The following is a 15,924-nucleotide window of genomic DNA, read 5'->3' on the forward strand; positions in this document are numbered from 1 at the left end:
GCTCTCAATACCAGTACCCCCAAGACAGAACAGTGTGGTAAGAGTTGTTAATGATGAAAATATGTTTTATAAGTGAATATAAAGAAGCAGGAAAAAAAATAGTGAATCACTGGCATATATTTCACTTTTTTTCCTATGTGTAACTATATCTAATTTTTAAACAAAATTAGGATCACACTCTTTCATCTGTTTTTATTATTCAATGATAAATATGTTCTTACCATCTTTTCTTATGGATTTTTAAAGTAAAATTGTGGATAATTAATTTGTGTTTTAACGATTTACTGTCTTATCAAACCTTTTTCCTCTTCTACTTTATTGCTCAGCATCTCTAGAATTGCTAAGGTTATCTAGATTCCTTGTGGGCTATAATTAGATGTTTCCTCTTCCACTGTGCTCATGAGCATCTACATTTTACTCACTGATTTCTGTACTTTTTCTTGAAATGGGGAAAACATCACATTTATCACTGAGACCTTTGAAATCAGATGTGTTGGTCTGTATGGTGCATTTTTTCATATTCAATACAGATAATCACATAGGGAAAAACTTTCAGTGTAACCTCAAAATAAAAACCTAATTACTCTATGAAAAACTTTAGAAGCTTAGAGTTTTTGTTGCTTTTTTTTCCTTTCTATATTTGGTTATCAAAAAAGGGAATAAGGTTTTTTGATTAATTAGAAATTCTCTTTCCATAGATAGGTATATATGGTGCTTTGTTTTTGTAGTTCTACCTCAGATGCTTCTTTTATCTTTGCCAGGACAATCAGTTGACATCACTTCCCTTGGATTTTGGAACTTGGACCAGTATGGTAGAATTGAATTTAGCCACTAATCAGCTCACAAAGATCCCTGAGGATGTGTCTGGCCTCGTTTCTCTTGAGGTGAGTATAAAAGAGCATTTAGAATTCCTTAGACCCTTCCACAGTTATCTCGCTTATAAAGTTTCCAATTAAAATAAGCAATTTCTATTTGGGTGAAGATCATAAGTAGAGATGTTAGAACTCTCTTAAACATACAACCCTATTAGGATGATAAGATGTTGACTTAATCTGGGCTTAATGCTTCTGAGTTACTCTTGCCCATTAAAGTTGGTAGATTTGAGTGCTGTAAAGTACCTTCTAAAGAAAAGGTCTCTAAAACTAATGTCTTTTAGAACATATTTTTTCCCTTAACTCTGTTTAAGAATTCTGCACCATTGTTTGCCAAGATTATTATGGATTCCTCAGACTGGCATTCAGAACCCTTCATATGAAATCTGGCCTATTTTATCCACCTACTCTTCTATTTATTAGTTAAATAGATTATTTTCTTTGTTGCGAATGTATGCATATTTCTGGCTCTATACATTTAGTCTTACTGTTGCCAATATCAACAATGCCCTCCTCTCATCCCCTTAATTTTTTCTTTAAAAAATTTTAAAGATCCATCGTATTGTCACCGCCTCAGTCAAAGATGATTTCTTCTGCCTCTGAGTCCCTAGAATTTTCATCCTTTTGATGAAAAAGCTTACTAATAGTACATATATATTTTTAAATTTCTTCTGTATCCATATTTTTAAAAAACATAATTTCTTGGGCTGGCCCCGTGGCCGAGTGGTTAAGTTCGTGTGCTCCACTGCAGGCGGCCCAGTGTTTCGTTGGTTCGAATCCTGGGCGCGGACATGGCACTGCTCATCAAACCACGCTGAGGCAGCGTCCCACATGCCACAACTAGAAGGACCCACAACGAAGAATATACAACTATGTACCGGGAGGCTTTGGGGAGAAAAAGGAAAATAAATAAATAAATAAATAAAATCTAAAAAACCTAATTTATTTTATTTAGTAAGGTGAAATAGTATGATGTAATGGTTAAAAGCATGGGCTTTGAAGGCAAACAGATCTGGGTACAATTCCACTTTTTTTTAAAGTATCATTGACATACAACATTAGTTTAAGGTGTACAACATAATGATTCGATATTTGTATATATTGCAAAATGATCACTACCATAAGTCTAGTTAACTTCCATCACCATTCATAGTTACAGAATTTTTCTTGTGATGTGCACTTTTAAGATTTACTCACTTAGCAATTTTCATATGCAATATGGTATTGTTAACTATAGTTGCCATGCTGTACATTACACCCCCATGACTTAGAAAGTTTGTACCTTTTGACTCCCTTTACGCATTTTGCCCCCTCTGTTCCTGACCTCTGGTTGAGATCATATGATAATTTGTCTTTCTCTGACTTAACTTCACTTAGCATAATGCCCTTAAGGTCCGTCCATGTTGCTGTAAAATGCCAAGATTTAATTCCTTTTTAATGGGTGAATAATATCCCCCCCCCCCCCCGTGTGTGTGTGTGTGTATGTGTATCCCATTTTCTTTGTCTGTTCATTCGTCAGTGGACACTTAGTTTATTTCCATAGCTTGGCTGTTGTAAATAGTGCTGCAGGGAACATGGGGGTGCATATATCTTTTTGAGTTAGTGTTTTCGTTTTCTTTGAGTAAATACCCAGAAGTAGAATTGCTGAATCATATGGTAGTTCTATTTTTAATGTTTTGAGGAACCTCCATACTGTTTTCCATAGTGGCTGCATCAATTTACATTCTCACCAACAGTGTACAAAGATTCCACATCCTTGGCAATACTCATCTCTTGTCTTTTTGATAATGGCCATTCTAACAGGTGTGAGGTGATATCTCATTGTGGTTTTGATTTGCATTTCTCTAACGATTAGTGATGTTGAGCACTTTTTCAGGTACCTGTTGGACATTTGTATATCTCCTTTGGAAAAATGTCTATTCAGATACTCTGCACATTTTTTAAAATTGGATTGTTTGTTTTTTTGCTATTGAGTTGTATGAACAATTACATTTATATCTCTCTTTATTTATGGATTTAACCTGCCCAAGCTTCAGTTTTCTCAAGTGTGAAATGGGATAGTATCTAGTATTTTTCTCATAAAGTTGTAGTTAGGATTAAATGCGATAATGCACATAATGCCTTTACTATAGTGCCCTACAAATAGTAAACTCAATAAATAGCAGCTGCTGTTCTTATCTTCTTGGTCTTATTGTATATGTTTATTTTATTATGGGTGGTATAACTTTGGAGGAAATAAGTGGGTATAAAAAATGATCCAGAACCTTATGTAGATCTTTCCATCCAGTGCTCTTTTCATTATCCCTAATACCCAGTGTTGTTCTCCCCTCACGTTGTAACTTCTCTGAGAACAAGGACTACCTTCCTCAACCTTTTTTTCTCTCTCAGTATATTGCAGGATGCTTTGCAATGTAATAAATATACCACAAATAATAAGTGCAGTGGATTGATATAGGCAGTTTAGAAGTCAATTCTTACTTAAATATTGGTTCGTAAGGGGTTTTGAATAAATAATTGGCTTCCTATTAGATAGACATTTGTAACTATTTAGTATCAAAATACCATTAACTATATGAATCTTTGTGCAAGTAGTTAATTTTCTGGGATTTTTTGTAATTTATTTAAAATTAAATTTTTTCCTTTTGCTTTCACAAATTTTCACTTAACCAAATCTTTTTTTTCTTTTACTTTTTATTGAGATTATGATAGTTTACAACCTTGTGAAATTTCAGTTGTACGTTATTATTTGTCAGTCATGTTGTAGGTGCACCACTTTACCCTTTATGCCCACTCCCCCCCCTTCCCCTGATAACCACTAGTCTCTTCTCTTTGTCCATGTGTTTAACTTCCACATATGAGTCGAGTCGTACAGAGATTGTCTTTCTGCATCTGGCTTATTTCACTTAACATAATACCCTCAAGGTCCATCCGTGTTGTTGTGAATGGGATGATTTTTATCCTTTTTTATGGCTGAGTAGTATTCCATTGTATGTATATATATATATATATATATATATCTTCTTTATCCAGTCATCAGTTGATGGGCACTTACATTGCTTCCATGTCTTGGCTATTGTGAATAATGCTGCAGTGAACATAGGAGTGCATGGGTCTTTTTGAATTGCTGCTTTCAAGTTCTTTGGATAGCAAATAAAGCCTCTTTTATTTCCAAAAACTATGGTGATTTTTTTAGAATAGCAAGTTAAATGTTTATGTTATATAATTGAACATTATCCTTAATATTCACTATTTAGAGAATTAGCATTACTTGATAAATTTTAAGCCACACAATGGTAATATATAATTCCATTTCATGAGTTTCTAAACAGTATCAATAATTTCTCTTTAGGTTCTAATATTATCAAACAATCTTCTGAAGAAGCTTCCCCATGGTCTTGGAAACCTTAGGAAGTTAAGAGAGTTGGATCTAGAAGAGAATAAATTGGAATCCTTGCCAAATGAAATTGCTTATCTTAAGGATTTACAGGTAAAACTGATAATTTTATAGTTATATGATTAAAGTTTTTGGGATGCATTCCAAATTGCACATTTTTCTTAAGAATGTGATCTAATTCTTGGACCAGATAGATTTTCCTATTATAGCATTAGGGCTGAGTTTTATGTTCTTATTAACTTGATGTATCTGCTTTTGAATTTCTAACATGTTTTTTGAAAGAAAAACTTACTGAGTGATTCTCATCCTATCCAATCTAATATCCCTGTCCATTTAACTTACTGGTTTAGATGTATTATTTTAAATTTACATCAGTTGTAGGAAATATATATGTAACCACCTTTTATTTTGTTAATCTTTTAGAAATTAGTCTTGACAAACAACCAGTTGACCACTCTCCCCAGAGGCATCGGTCACCTTACCAATCTCACACATCTAGGCCTTGGAGAGAACCTACTTACTCATCTTCCTGAGGAAATTGGTATGAACCCTTTGGATGCTTGACTCTGTGCTAATAATTTGCTCTTGTGTGTTCAAGCAGTAGTTCAGATTAATAAGACAAATCTACTGTTTTTGTCAGCTGAGGTTACATCAGGCGCAAGATTGTTTTTTTTGTAGAGCTCCAGCAGTTGGTTGGTTTGTTGGTTGCTTTTGGTTAGGTTTCCTCATAGGAACCAATTAATTATTAATATTAATTATTAATGTTAAAATGTTTTTGAGAATGTTTTAGCATGCTTATATTTCTAATAGGCTTAACCTTAATTTAGAAGAGTTATTTTATATTTCTTCCACATTTAAAAATTACACAGGCTTGAATTAAATTACTGATGTCTTATGCCAAAAGAACATTTCCTTATGAGGTTTTAGGATTAATATTAATATTTGTGAGTACTTTAGAATTTTCTAGTTTTTTCATACTCATTATTTCATATAATCAACATGACCACCTTGAATTTTAGATAGTGCAAGTTGTAACTCCATTTTACAAAGTGAGTTAATCAATTGAGGTCACATACTAGTTCTCAAATTGGTAGTTCCAGCTGTTATGTTCTCCCATCTATACCATGCTTTTCCAGAGACACTATAGATTAGTGGTTAAAAATGGTTTTGAATTAAAATAGACAATTCAAAATCTAGCTCTGTCGCTTATTGACTTTGTGGCTTTGGGTAAGGAAACGAGGATCCCTAAGCTTCAAGTTTCCTACCTATAAAATAAGGATGATAATAGTAGTTTCTCATAGGGTTGCTCTGAATATTAAATGAAATCTTACACGTAAACAAATCTATTACCTGGTGGCCATTATTTTTATTAGTCTTCTATCTACTACTATCAAACACTGCAAAATTTGAAATTTAAAAATTGGAAACACATGAGGCAGTTTTACACTTTTATTTCTTATATATTTATTCAGCTGGCCTTATGCAGTTGCTTGAGACGTTTGCCTAGAAAGTATGAGTATCCTAAGAGAGTATAACACAAATTTTTTAAATGATTACATAAATTGATTTTGTGGGGGCTGGCCCCATGGCATAATGGTTAAATTCAGCACACACTGCTTCGGTGACCCAGGTTCGCAGGTTTGGATCCTGGACATGGATCCTACATCATTCGTCAGCCATGCTGTGGTGGCAACACACATGTAAAGTGGAAGAAGCCTGGCACAGATGTTAGCTCAGGGCTAATCTTCTTCAAGCAGAAAATAAAAAATAAAGAATTGATATTTGACTTACTGCCAAATATATGATAACTCTCTTGGTGAAAGACTAATACCAAGTAACAAAAACCTTTCTACATGAGAAATTTATTAATAGGAGAGATTATCACTTTGTCTGTAATAGGAAAGTGATTATAGGCATGTACTGACTGTACAATAAACTGAACTCTGGAGCTTTGAAAAAAATCTGTATGAATCCCAAGCTGTCCCAAAAAGAATCTCTGGAGATAGAGCATGTGTATTTCCAAAAAACTCTCCAAGCTTGAAAACCAACCATAAAGGAAGAGGTTCTGATTTAATTGATATAGAGTAGGACCCAGACATGAGGCTTTTAAAAATCTCTCCTGTTGATTTGAGTATGCAACAAAGTTTGAGATCCATGGTTGTAGAGAGTTTTAAAACTAAGAAAAGGGAATAAGAGGAAATGTGTATTCAGTATACATAATGCCTAGGATAGCATCATGCCCGGTTGAAGTTTTTTAATAGTAACTAATTTTTTTAAAAATAGTAATTGATTTGATTTTTTTTTAAAACAGGTACACTGGAGAACCTAGAAGAACTGTATTTGAATGACAACCCAAACCTGCATAGCCTTCCGTTTGAGCTGGCTCTTTGCAGCAAGCTTTCAATCATGAGTATTGAGAACTGTCCACTCAGTCACCTTCCACCTCAGATTGTTGCTGGGGGTCCTTCTTTCATCATTCAGTTCCTAAAGATGCAGGGTCCATATCGTGCCATGGTCTGATACAAATCTGCTGGTCCCACACACTGTTCAAAAATAGACTGCCATTAATGTTTCATATCTATATCTGTATCTATTTATGTAGATATTGATATATTTGGCAGATTTATAAAGACAACATTATGTGTTTCTGCTAATAGAGGAATCATAGCCATTTAGATTTTTTTTAATTCTGTACAAAAGGCTTATAAGTTTTCTTTGCTGAACTTGATGGATGTTTTTCTGTTGTGTAATATGATATGCCAGTTTGCTTAAAACATTTGCCAACAAATTATGAAGTTATTAAACTTAAGGGACAGAGGTAGTATAGTTAGATATACTTTCTCTTAGCAAAAATAATGGGCAAACAATTTTGTTGCAACTTTTCATACACATTTTCCCCTTACCAATTGTCAGATCTTTATAGTATTACAGGCCCTGAAGGTAGAATTTTTCTTTAACTTATTTTGAAATTTGAGATTTAAATTTTATATATTGTTTACAGTCAGAGTAAATCACTGGAATTTTTTTCTTGTTTGGTTTTGATTTGCTCTGTTTTAATCAGTCAAATCTAGAGTTTATATCCTTTGCTAAAGAATTTGCATCAGCTCGTTTAAATATTAAGATATCTGCTTGTTCAAACAACTGGCAAGGTGAATCAAAAATTCTGGAATTCCTTTCATTGTGTTTCTCTGATCAATTGTGAAGCAAAATATCTGAAGTGAGTCTTGGGTTGGGGGGAGGGTATTGAGACCTTTTCTAGTAAATATCTTTTCTTAAGTTTGGGGGGACAGAAACTTGTAGTACAAAGGAATTTTCTTTCCTGAAAGTTGCAGATCCACAAAAACAAACAATAATTTGGCAAAATCAACAAAAAGATACACATAAACACACACATTCTATATATGTATATACAATGCTATATAGATATGTATTTATTATATCATAAACTACAATAGGTAACTTTAAGGATTTCTCCCTATCCTTGTACAATGAAATGAATGTTTTTCTTTGAACACTGCAATATATGTATGTTTCAAGGTTATTTAACAGTGTACTATGGTTTTATATCTTGACTTGCCTTGTACATCTTTCAGTTCTGGAATATCTGCGTCTAAGCACAATATCTTCACACTGTGCTATATTGCTGCTGAACTAAATGCACTTTTCCCCACATTTGGGGCACTGGCTTCAAACAATTCAGTTCAGTACCATTGATTTTAATCTCATCTTTCCTTTCTTAGTAGTTGTTAATACAGTTAGGAAAAGAGGCACATTGCATAGAAGCCATTGAAGTTCAGTGGAAGTTATGTGAGATGTGCATGTGCTATTTGATATATTTTCTTTTGCTTTACTGCTTTTAAGGCTAGCAGTATTGTAAATGTGTGCCCCTTATACAGTACTCTTACTTTTGGTAGTGTCAGTCTAAGTTGATTTAATTATTGAAGAGACTCACAGAGCGGGTGCATTCTAGATATCATTCTAAAAGATATAATGAATTTTCCCATATAATGAATATTATGTATAATTACGTATTGCTGCTTGGTTTTCTTTCTTTTTTTTTCCACTTAGATGGGCATTGTGTTTTAAATAAAATCATTTTTGAATTAAGGCTATAATATTAAGATAGAAATTTGGAGTGTTATTTTGCTTTTCTTGACGCTCAAATTCAGGACTGAATTTGAGGTTGAACCTATTCATAATTGGCAACTTTTTAAGGAGCAACTAAGAAATGGAAGGCAGGTGAAGATATAAAACCCTAGAATGCTTAAATGTGCTGTAAAACTATTGTAGATGTCACTGGATTTTACCAAGTAATATCCTTTCTTCTTTTTTCCATCTACTGTGGCTTTTCAGTTAAAATTTTGTTTATAAAAGGAATTTGTTTATTACAGCTCTACCTAGAGCTTGTGTGTATGTGTGGTTTTTTAAAATCTCATATCCAGGTGTGTTTATATAGTAAGATGATGGAACTTGAACTTTAAAGGCAGTAACCTAATGTCTTTTCTTGGAAAAAAATATTGTTTCTTGAAAATAGATATGGTTTTTAAAACATTTTGGGTCCCCTACCTTCATTTATGTTAGTCTGTATCACAAGTGCAAAATGATCACAATCTTACCTGTAAAAGTGTTGTTACATGCAAACCACATGTAGCTGAGGAGTTATAAAATTTAAAAAGTGGAAAACATATGCCCTGTTTATGGCTGCCACCTTGTGAGAGCCCATAAATTTCATTGCTTCTTCTAACAAGAAACTAAAATGGCCTCTCTAATTGGGATATCGTTGTGAAATCAAGATATTTAAATAGTTTGAATATAATAAGGGATATTGTTGAATGACTGCAGTGAGCTAATACTTTCTCTGAAACTGCAGTGGGACTAATTGGCATGTCCAAAATTTTCTTTTCTGTTAAAGAAATTAGATTTAGTCTTTCCTGAGGCTCAGTAAATAAAAAGGAATGTCATAGGATGTTAACATTGTAAAAACATTGCTCTCAACTTTGCATTTTGTTAATATATAGCAGCAAAATGTCAATGACAATATCAAACAGTCCTTTTGTGGTGGTTTAATATTTTTTAAATCCCAAATGGTTATTTCATATAGAAAGAAGGGGGAGATGCTAAATAACTTATGGACTTGATAGATATAAATGAAACAGTAGAAGATAGAAACTCTCGGGGGAGAAAATACACATAAAAATTTATTTGTACTTATATTAAAAGGTGGGTGATGCAATTGGAATGAGTTCTCAAAATGTAATTGCATACTTCTAAGTCATCTCTTTGTAAAGCCTGAATCATTTAAAATGGATAAACTCTTTTACATCACAATTTATCTAGTCTTTTCTCTAACTTTTGTTACAGTTTTTACTTTTCATCTCAGTTATTGCTTAAGCCATGCCTATTGAGCCCAAATTTCAGCTTGCAGAATTTGTCTTTATCAATAAGAATGTCCTGGTTAAAGGGTATAAAATGGAACACTTTGAAATGGAAAGGAGGCACTATCAATTGTTATGTTCGGCCAACAGCCATCCCACACACTGTCTCTGGAAAGCCAGGATATATAGTTGCTCTTGCGTGGTTAAAATTAGATGAAAGCAAATGACACGATTCAAAATAAGCAGAAGAATAAATTCCTGAAATTTTCAAATTTAGCTAAAATGAATAACTTGTGAAGAAAACTTTCCTTCTGCCTATACCAGAGGATAAGATTGTATACCAAATAGCTTAGCTAAAACTTTTCTCTTGCTTTATTCTTTTGGTTAGTTTTAGCCTTTACAAGTCAATTGGGGCAACTGGAGAACATATGACAGTCTTTGGTTGATTATCAGATCTCTGAGAATTTGCATATGCTAGAGTGGTGATACTGATTTGGTATCTAAGGGAGTATCTTGAATGTTACATTAAAGTATTATGAGAATGTTTTATAAAATAGATATCAGTACTTTTTTTATTGAATAGAATGCCTTCTAAACCTGATAACACTAATTCTAAGGAAACATTTGTGGGTTTATTTTTAACTTTGGAATATAAGTTAAAATATAAATAAGGTTTTTTAGGGGTTTTTAACTTTTAAAACTGAAGTTGGTTGTTATCACCCTTAAAAAAACTTTATGCACTGCATAATTATTTCACTGACTTATACATTCTAAATGTAAACTCTTTTGAATGTAAATACCTGTTAGTGATCAAGACTTCAACTGGATAGTAGTTTATAGTGTTTCAGATTGAGGACTTTTTTAATGTTTGGTAGGAATAGTGTCCACTATTGAGAGTAGGATGGGCAGGGCTATCATGTACAGGTTTGCAGATTGTACAGTGTACAGCAAGACTACATATTGGGGGGATTTATTTACATCATAGATTTGTATATTATGACGATTTTTCAGCAGATGGCAGTAAAGTGCCTTGTTCTAACAAAATCAGTATATTATATCAAATTTCTGACAGATGGAAGTGAGTCTTGAGGAAGGAGTTTTTCCCCCTTATTTGCATAATAATACTAATTGGGCTAGTGGGGAGATTTGATCTTCATGTTAATTGTTGGAGCTCCATCCTAACAATCCTAATAACAATTAAATAATATTTAAATGACATAAGCATTTTATATGTTATAGGTACTACTAAAAGTGATCTTACTTGGGAAATCTAATAATTAGAGTTTGTAGGTGCTTTATCAGTGACCACTATTTAGAGTTTGTTTGTTATCTAAATTTACCTTTTATCATTAATGGCTTTATTTATATGGAGAATTTAACCTTCCACTGGTCTGATCAGGCTTAATATACAACTAGCATTTGCATTAGTTGTCTCTACCATTTTCTTTTCATGATTTTGTAGAAATTATTTATCCATCTAGTGCTTAAAACATAGTGTCCACTACTAAATGGAATGTTATGTGTATGGCTCAAATCATTTATTTATTTTAATATTTGTCTTTGATAGATAAGTATACCAATATATAATTTTTCTTTTTTTCTCACCTCAAGACTCATTTGTAATAGTTCAGAAAGATGTCTTGTAATTGCTAAATAAGAATGTAACAAAGTATTTTGTATGATGAATAATACCCTTAGATTATATTTTAAGATGCATGTCAGGACTTGTTAATTAGATACACAATAATTTTTACAGTACACAGTTTACAAGGCATAGGTAGAACACTGCAAAAATGATAGGATCTGAAAAACAATATTTAACAGTTTTGACTTGTCTCCTAGTAAAGCTCAGGCTTCCACTGATGTTTAACAGGGCTTTTGCTGTGATAAATACTTAGCAATCTTGAATTATGATTCAAGGCCAAAAGGTGTAAACAGCCTTCAGAAAATGTACTTTTAACCTGAATTATATTGTTGATTATTTTGGCCTTATATCTTACTTTATCTTAAATTGTCTTACTTTTTTAGTCAGTCGTTCTGTAGTAAGGTATTCAGTATAAATAAGTATTTGTAAATGATTTACCACTGAGTCTTTTAAAAAATTCCAATGCTACATGTAACTGAAGTTGGACATGAAATCAATCTTTATAATGCCATCGAACCACAAAAATGTGGAACTGAAAGGACTCTTCACTACGATTTAATCTTCTAGAAAACTTTAAAACAGCAAATGGCATGGATAATTTGTACAAAAGTATGTGCACAAAAAGACCCAACAAAGTATTTTGTACCATCAATAGTGACCTTCAGTATAGTTGTTTATATTGTTTATATTTACTATTTTAAAAATCCCAAACTATAGTTTTTGGGGGGTTTTTTTGTGTGTTTTTTTTTTTACTATTAGAGTATATAATGAATATATCCTATAATAAAAACTATCCTATAATGGAGACATTGAATTATTAGTGGTAATTCCCCGATGCCCTGAGCCTTCATGAAGAAAATGCTTTTTGTTTTGTTTTGTAACCTTTCATAAGAAGGTGTGCTCTGCTGTTTAAGATGTCTTGATAACTAAAGGTGGAAATTGAGTACAAGATTCCTAGAAAAGGAAAGTTGTGATATTGGCTAATAAAGATTATTTAAGTCGTGTTTTTAAATGTTTTATGAGAACAAAAGCTATAAGGGTAAAGGAGACCTTACCCAGTGGAAATTATTTAATTGGCTAAAGAAAACTTAGAAGAGGTAACAAATATTCATCCTATGCGCAACATGGTTAACTGTCATCTTTCCTCTTAACATTCTTTGATGTATATTTTTAAAAAGTCACTCTGGCAACCTTGAGAAGGATAGATTGAGGCCACGCGGTCAGATGAGAGGCTGTTGGAATAATCCAAATGACAGATGACATTGGCTTCGATTGGGATTGTGGCTGTGGGGATGGAAAGAAAGATTTAAAGGAGCCTTAGGAAGAAATGTTAGTAACACTTCATGACTGATTGGAAAAAGTAAGAGAATCAAAAGTTACTTTCAGTATTATGGCTTAAGCATCTAGATGTATTTACTAAATTACGGAACTTTGCAGAAGGACCAGGTTCTTTTGTTTGGAGGTAAGGAGAGGATGTGTTCTACCACCTTTGGGACATCAAATAGAGATGTTAAGTAAGCAGTTGCCTACTTAAATCCGGTGCTTGGAGGATTAGGCATAGAAACAGTTGATCCAACTTATAGATGATAAATGAAGTAAGAATTTCCTAGGGAGATCATGTAGGGTGGGAAAAGGATGGAATCCTGATGAACTCCAGCATTTAGTTTTTGTGTAGATAGAAGAGCCTGCAAAGACAGAAGTAGCTGTAGAAGTGGGAAAGAAACAGGGAATATGGTGTTTAGGAAATTATGAATGGCCAATTTCACAGAGTTCAATTTTTCTAACCTCTGAGTGTATTCTGTTTCAATATTTTACTTCCCACACCTACTTTAATAGGACTCTGCACTAAATTAATTGCCATTAACTAGTTATATGTGGCTATCTAAATTTAGATTAATTAAAATTAAATAAAAAGTTAGCTTTAATTCCTCAGTCACACTAGTCACATACCAAGTTCTCGGTAATCACATGTGGCTGGTGGCTCCTATATTAGTGCAGATACAGAACATTTCTGTCATCAGAATATTCCATTGGGCAGTGACTCTAGTTTGTAGTCACTCTTTCTCCATGATTGGTTTTCAGCCCTAAACTGAGGTGGAGATTACACTAAGTGCTTGTTCTTCAGGTCGGGCCTATGTGCAATGTTATTTACCCAAAGAACTGGGTGGGGGTGCCAGATGAAGAATGTTAAGGGCAGCTCTTCATGGTCTTTCCAATCTTATATGATTGCTTATATTCTTTCTTATTTAAATTTAATTCCCTTAAATGATCTCCAGAAATGTCACCTAAAGATTTAACCCATTATCTGAGACCGGCCTCGTGGCGCAGTGGTTAAGTGCACACGTTCCGCTTCTCAGCTGCCCGGGGTTCGCCGCCCGGATCCCGGGTGCGGGCGTGGCACCGCTTGGTGAAAGCCATGCTGTGATAGGCGTCCCATGTATAAAGTAGAGGAAGATGGGCATGGATGTTAGCTCAGGGCAAGTCTTCCTCAGCAAAAAGAGGAGGATTGGCAGTAGATAGCTCAGGGCTAATCTTCCTGAAAAAAAAAAAAATTAACCCATTATCCTCATTGAAAAAAATTTTTTATTGCTTGCTCTTTTCCATGTTCTAATTATATAATCAGTTGATTTATGGTGGTCTTTCTCCCTTCATTTTTGCTGTTTAACTGTTTACTTTGTAGTTAATCTTCTGGAATAGATTAGATTTGGGATAACTGGCCAAGTCTATACATTTATATTTAACTCGTCTTTGATCAAGATTTGCTTATCTGGTCTAGCTAAAGAACTAGATTTTCATGTTCTTACGACTGCTAGCAAAAATCAGGCCCAGGAAGAGAATGTCTCTGTTTGGGAATGGCGCAATCTAAAATATACACAGGAAAATTCTGACTTGAATACCATTATAAAAATAGATTAAATTTAAGTGATCAGATTATCACCTTTTTAATAACTTCTATAGGTTAAAGTGATGAGACTGTCAACTCAAACTATTTTTCACTATTTTTAAAAACTGGGTAATAAATTCTTTAAATTACAAGTGCAATAATGCCTAATGAGAGAATATATATTATAAATACTACCTTCAAAGTTAGGCATTGTGAATATCCAAAATTTTGTAAAGATTTTACTTGATTGGATAACTGTATCTTTACTTTTTTTCCTTGTTGAGATTAGACATAAGAATCTGAATATTTGGACTTTTTTTAGTTTTTATCACTGATGTTGAAAATCAGTTAGAAAACCTAATCTTAATGTAACTTATTTCTTAGAGAATTTTAATGCTCAATGTTTAAGCATATAAGTGGCCATATTTCTTATGATGGAAATAGCAGCCAGAATGCTTGGAATTAGCTTTTAATTTCTGAAGTGTAAAGATATACCATATGTGTATGTGAGTACATATATATGAATAAGTGAATTCAAGAGAGAGTAAAAGCAGAATGATGAAAACATAAATGAAGTGAACTTTATATATTTCCACTCAGGCAGATGACTGATTTGTAAAGAAGTTCCCTGGTTTTTCTTGATTTGAAGGGTCATTATGTTTTGCTGAATTTTATTTATTATAGATTCCACACCTTTTAACTAACACGATTCCTTGGTACAAAAACAATGTTTATCATTTCTTGTCAAATATACACTACAGACACAAAGTTTTGCCATTGAGGAGGTCACAATCTAATGGATTTCACACCTATTTGAGTAATCTACTTTTAAAAAATTAAGAATAGCTGATTTCATTCGGAGTTCCATTTTTCTAACTTCCAAAGCACTTCCTGTTACTGCTTAATAAAAGCCATCCAGAGGCGATTGAGAACATGGATTGCCTTTTTAAAAGTTCTGATAGACTGGTTTGTAGAGAGTAAAATATTAACATGAAGAGTTATGGATGAGCCTGGGTTTAGAATGATTACCATTTTCTTCTAAAATGTTTGGTGACTTTTTTCTTTCTATGAACATCGGCGTGGATGCAAGTAATAAATCTACACATTTTGGCCTTTGACGTCAATTCAAAAGAACACTACAGTCAAGAGCTCTTCTAACCCCTAATTTATTTGGATTGCAGATGAAAACTTTTTAAAAGCAAAATTTTTCTAGTTTTCTGCTTTTGTACGGTAATTAACTTATCCTGTTACTTTCCCCAGGGCATAATTAGTCTTACCACATTCATTAGGTGTTACTGTACATGAGATACCTGAGTATTAGGGTTTTTCTAATTTTATATGCATACACACACATTTCATGGAGATTGTATTTCTACAGTTCTTTTTTTCTAAGCACACTTGAATATCATGTAATAAATACCAGCTTTTTAAAATATACAATTCTGAAATATACAAACTATTCTTCCAAGGGAAGTCTTTAAAACAAGTTCTAAGTTCAACGAGAGTTTGCTTGTACCCAAGTGCCTTGGTAGTAAAATAACTTTATGCTATTATTTGTTCGAGTGAATTTTAAAACAATTTGGATTACTAGAATTCCATGGGCTTGAATTTCATTGAGGATTGTTAAGGACTCAGGTTACTTCTGAATCTTTATAAACTTGACAACCTTGGTAATCATTTTTTCCCAATTTTTTTGGTTTTAGTTATGTTTAGATTTTTTTTTAAGATCAGTTGTATTTTTTTTTTTTTTTTTT

At 33.1% G+C, this 15,924-nt stretch overlaps 1 protein-coding gene across 4 annotated transcripts in view; it reads left to right on the top strand.

Moving 5' to 3' along the window:
- The window catches only part of SHOC2 (SHOC2 leucine rich repeat scaffold protein), a 97,349-nt gene extending 88,681 nt beyond the window's left edge, over positions 1-8,668 (top strand). For all 4 annotated transcript variants that reach the window (XM_046653620.1, XM_046653621.1, XM_046653623.1 and 1 more), the window contains 4 exons: positions 762-884; positions 4,222-4,359; positions 4,690-4,807; positions 6,578-8,668. In XM_046653620.1, coding sequence (XP_046509576.1) covers positions 762-884; positions 4,222-4,359; positions 4,690-4,807; positions 6,578-6,786 — 588 coding nt within the window. In that variant the 3' untranslated portion in view covers positions 6,787-8,668. The remainder of the gene's footprint in view (positions 1-761; positions 885-4,221; positions 4,360-4,689; positions 4,808-6,577) is intronic.
- Positions 8,669-15,924: the final 7,256 nt, after the last annotated feature.

Source organism: Equus quagga, chromosome 2, assembly GCF_021613505.1.
Source record: "Equus quagga isolate Etosha38 chromosome 2, UCLA_HA_Equagga_1.0, whole genome shotgun sequence".
Lineage (NCBI taxonomy): Eukaryota > Metazoa > Chordata > Mammalia > Perissodactyla > Equidae > Equus > Equus quagga.